The sequence below is a fragment of the Cibotium barometz genome, chromosome 25 (genome assembly GCF_041138505.1).
Source record: "Cibotium barometz isolate CiBa-2024 chromosome 25, ASM4113850v1, whole genome shotgun sequence".
Taxonomy (NCBI): Eukaryota; Viridiplantae; Streptophyta; class Polypodiopsida; order Cyatheales; family Cibotiaceae; genus Cibotium; species Cibotium barometz.
Window position 1 is genome coordinate 48,318,930 of NC_141070.1, and position 4,903 is coordinate 48,323,832.

Sequence of the window (4,903 nt, forward strand, 5' to 3'; positions counted from 1 at the left end):
AACCCGACTTGTGAGTAAGGGGGGATTTTAGAATGTGCACAATCATGAGTGCATGAAAGTGCAAGCGTTAATAGGGAGAGGCCTAAAATGGATCTTCATCTTATGGCAAACATATAAGGGCTTAATCCCACATACAAAGTGGGTAGCCCAATGTCAAGTCATATAAAGTCCAATACCCAAAGATCCAATTTGAGGCATCCTCAGCAAATGGCTCAAGATAATGCCACATCTCAACAAGCTCCCAAATGAGAAGAATGATGGCACTTGGAGACTCTACATTGACATTAGAAAGTTGAACATTGTCTCCAAGAATGATGTGAATTAGGACAAGACATCATTCATATGCAAACAAGCGCTCTTCCACTATGACGCAATGCCTTACTAGGTAGTGACTTCTCCATTAGATTGTTTTAAAATTTTTGTCATTTAGGAGGTTGTCAAAATTATGTAAGAGTCTTTTATCTAAGTGAAGTAAAATAATAGCTTTAGTCATATCATGTTCCTCAATTTCATCTGCACTCTGGGGGTCGGGTGTCTTCCCATCAATGTATGGCAATAAATTTCTGATCATCACAAATGATTGCCACCTTGCTCTTAGGCCAGTCAAGCCCAAGAAATAATTTAAACATGTTGAATTTCATTCAATAGGCTTGCCCAAAACAAATGGGGAGGCAAAGAGGGGATGAAGGCAGGGTGGTGGAGCAGAAGGAGGTGAGGGAAGAAGCAGAGAGAGAGAGAGAGAGAGAGAGAGAGAGAGAGAGAGAGATGGAAGGAGGGAGAGAGAGAGGAGAGCCCCAAAATAGGTTGTTCCCATAATCTCCCCATTTGTTGATGCCCCAAAGATAGTTTTCCAAGGTGGATACCATGAAAAACCGGAAAAATAATTGTCGCTTTGGAAGAGTGAAACGATTACTAAGACCTACCCTAAAGGGCATGCCAAAAATTGCAAAACAACAGCGTACACATCATCCCGACGAGCAAAATACAGCTCTGAATGAACTTTGTGCCGAAAATCCAAGACTCCATGCCAGTGCTTAAATTTGCTGCGCAGATTGAGCTTCATTAGACTTTTGGGCTTCATATGACTCCCAAGAATTTTAGCAGCGCAGCATTCATGAAGCTCAAGCCTATCTCCAAGACTTTAAAATATCATATACATACATATAGTTAGTAGTTAGAATTTATCTACTATACTACTAATATGTATCCCAAATAATGTGAGTCCCCCTGCTCTAGAATCTTGAGGGCCTGGCATCAGTCTCGGAGTCCGTGCAATTGGCATCTTCAGCTTAAAATGGGATTTGTGCGCAGTGTCATCTTCATTTTGAAGCTTAAAATTTTTTCAAAGACCACGGAATTTTTTATGAAGCCTAGAGGTGTGGAAGTGCTCCATGCTTCAAGAATGAGCATGGAAGTTTGAGATAGAAGAAGTTTGGAAATTTTGAGCGAGGAAGTTGCTGGGTAAATTCCAAAAGGTTGACTTTTGAAATATCGAGATCAAATGGGGGAAGTCAAGGATTTGCAAGTGGGGAAGTCAAGGCTTTGCAAGTGGTAGCGTACTAGCTTGTAAGTCTTATTGGGCACTTTAAAGCTGCTACGACGTGGGTATCACTCACTCACGAAAATGGGAGTCACAGAATCATGAACCTTTGAATCTCTCTCTCTCGTGAATTACCAAACGTTGATTGGGCATAAAATATTGCCGCAACCTAAAGTCCAGAAGTGCTGTTAGCGGCTGCGATTCGATGCTTCTTGATTGCGATCCTTGCCGCTTCGGACTTCCCAAGTTTTGTGATTAATTTGTTTGTGTCGTGTTATCGAACGTGAATTTGGCACTGTTGCAAGCATAAAGTTCCAAAAGTTTTGTTAGCACCTAGTCGGTGATGGCGGCTGTAATTCGATGCTTGTTCGTCATCCTCATTCTTGCTGCTGCTGCTCAAGAAGCTGCTGAAGCTGATCGACCCCTCCGAGTGCTCGTGCCCCTCAAGGTTGGTTTCACCCAGTTCGTTTCCTGGTCCGGCTCCCCCCAAAACATCACCTCCTTCGACGGTTTCTCTGTCCAAGTCTTCCGCGGAGCTGTTCAAAGCCTCCCAGCCCATTTCGCCTTCACCTTCCTCCCTTTCGGCGATGGTAAATCAACTCCCAGTTATGACGACATGGTGGATCTGGTGTGGAACGGGGTAATCTCCTCTCGTTTCTCTGTCGTTGTCTCTGCTTTCTGTCGTGGATATCATATCGATGATGGGTCTACGTATATGATCGACGGAACGATCATCTGCCTTCGTAACCAGCCTTTCGTTCATTAACTGCAGAGCGCAGACGCCATCGTCGCCGACCTTACCATCACCAAAGAGCGCATGGACAAAGTTGACTTCACCCAGCCTTACATCCAATCCTCCCTCGTCATGGTCGTCCCCTTCCAGTATGGCAGCACCGGGGCTCTCTGGGATTTCATGGAGCCTTTCTCTTGGGAGCTCTGGCTTTCCATGGCCGGGGCGTTCGCTGCCACAGGAATCGTGCTCTTCATCCTGGAACATAAGAACCCGGAGTTCTCCAGAGGCCCCAAGAAGCGCGGCTTCCAAATCGCCCCCGAGCCCTTGCAGGTGCAACCAGTCGCAGTTGCCAATTATGGCAATGTCGAGCGTGAAGGATCTTCTGCAACACTTGCTTCCCGCTGGCGCCGCCTTATGAACGTCTACTGGTCTTTTTCAGCTCCAACCCCTGTTTTACCTTTTGACATGGATTGCTTTCTGCTCGTCAATCTGATTCCAAATTCTTGTTCACCTTGAGCGCAGGTTTACTTCACAAGCCTGCTTCTTTGCGCAGCTAGCGTAAATTCCAAACCTACTTTCTCTTCACCCATGCTTTGACATTGTTGCATTTTGCCTGCTTACCTGGAGGTGGAGAACCGATTTTGATACTGTGTAGGTGCACCTCATGCAGAAGAAGCAGTCAAGACCCATGCTGGACGCCTCGTGACAGTCGTTTGGTTGTTCGTGATGCTTATCTTCACTTCAAGCTACACAGCAAGTTTAGCCTCGTATCTTTCAGCGCAGCTACCTTTACCCACGATCCCAGGATTCCAAAGTTTGTTAAAAACTGACGTATCCGTGGGCGGTTCCTTTGTAGAAGGCTACCTCAAAACCAGACTCGGCATCCGAAGCAAGAGGCTTAAGGCATTTGCTACAGAAGACGATTATGCCGAAAAGCTACGGTTGGGTTCCAACAAGGGCGGAATTGGAGCGATTCTGGATGAGAGTCCTTATACCCGGATACTCCTCCAATCAGAATGTGATTTTACGACTGTGGATGACCAGATCGCCTACTTCGGTGGATTCGGATTTGTAAGTAAAACTGTAATCGAACGCTGTAGGTTGAGGCTTTAAATTACGGTCAATGAGGGTGTGATTTTACGACTGTGGACGATCAGATCGCCTAGTTTGCAATTTCAAGAGGGGAGCAAGATATAATTTCTATCATAAGGTACACGCTTGAAGTAGAACAAATTCTCAGCATCTGCGTGTAGTAATATTCATATAGATCGGGGCTGCAGGCCTTGGCTAAGAATTCGTCCCTGACTGATGCCATATCCAAAGGAATCCTGGGCTTAGCTGAAAACGGCGTGCTGCAGAACCTCAAAGATGGTTGGCTGGGTGGCAGTGACAAATGCAGCTCCAATAGTGCGGCAAGTCATTTGAGGCTGAGGAGATTTGGCGGGCTTTTCCTGATTGTTGCGTCAGTTTATGTACTCTGTGTACTGTGGCACTTCGTTGCAAAACTGTGGGATAGAAAAAGGTACAACGATGGAGAAGAAGCGCCAGGAATCGAGATGGAAGATGTAGGAGCTGAAGATGCCCTTCCTATGCCTGAACTAATTACAGCTCTTGAAATGCAAGAGACTGAGCCTGAACTAATTACAGCTCCGGAAATGCAACAAGCAGCTAGTGATCAACATGAAATGGCTGCTCATTGAAACCTCTGCCCTTACATAAAAGGACAACCTTTAAATCCCTCTCACTTATCCTTCCATGATAGCATTCATTTAAGGGCCAAGGCCCTGTACAATCCCCATAGATAGCATTCATCTAGGGCCCTGTACAATCCCCATAGAGAGAGAAAGACAAAACAAACGCTTAGGCATTTGCCTTTGGCATGCTAAAACATTCTTAGTCCACGACAATGTTAAATATTAACATGAGCGACGGATTCAAGGGACTTGTGGTATCAAGTGAACTTCGTGATGGATACTCTGCATTGACCCACTCTTATTGTTTGTTTTTTGTTTTCGTATTTGTGTCTACGTTTGTCCAATCCCCCCAAATTAGACATGGAATCACGTCGCACGTCCCGACAAGTACGGAAACCCTCGTAGGAGGAGACATCATGATCTCTTTTCTCCAGAGGACTTTGATTCCACTCAGGCGACACCTCAGGGGCCTACCCTTGGCCTGACTCCTCTCAGACATAGCGTTGTGACTACCCCTCGGGGAACTCCTTTGCTAGCAGCCCATGGCTTTGTCAAGAGTCCCGACGAGTTTGTCGCACAGATGAACGATGCAGAGGCAGCGAGATTCTTCTATCTGCTATCCTAGAGGACGACTGAGGGGTCATGACCTAGGCGTGCCCATCGTAAAGGAAGGAAGAGTAGGAGGGGTCGCTTATGTTGTGCTGACTCGGGAGATGTAGACGAGACAGCACACTCACATCCCTATAGGTCGCCACTTGGTCCCGAGACCTAGTATCAATCAGGTCCCTTGCCCTCTCATACTCCCACTGCTACTCCTCGCTTTGGAAGCGCTCGCAGTAACACCACTCGCTCTGACTCTGCCACTACCATGAGTCCTCCTTACCCGATCGAGGACCTGTTCTATGAAATCACGGTTGCTGGGAGAGATAATAGAAA

The 4,903-nt window shown here is 46.3% G+C and overlaps 1 protein-coding gene across 1 annotated transcript; it reads left to right on the plus strand.

Annotated features, from left to right (window-relative positions):
- Window positions 1-1,883: 1,883 nt before the first annotated feature.
- Window positions 1,884-3,973, plus strand: LOC147624660 (glutamate receptor 3.3-like). The gene is made up of 4 exons (XM_086819858.1): window positions 1,884-2,180; window positions 2,313-2,778; window positions 2,929-3,344; window positions 3,554-3,973. The coding sequence occupies exons 1-4, from the start codon at window positions 1,884-1,886 to the stop codon at window positions 3,971-3,973; spliced, it is 1,599 nt and encodes a 532-aa protein (XP_086675984.1).
- Window positions 3,974-4,903: the final 930 nt, after the last annotated feature.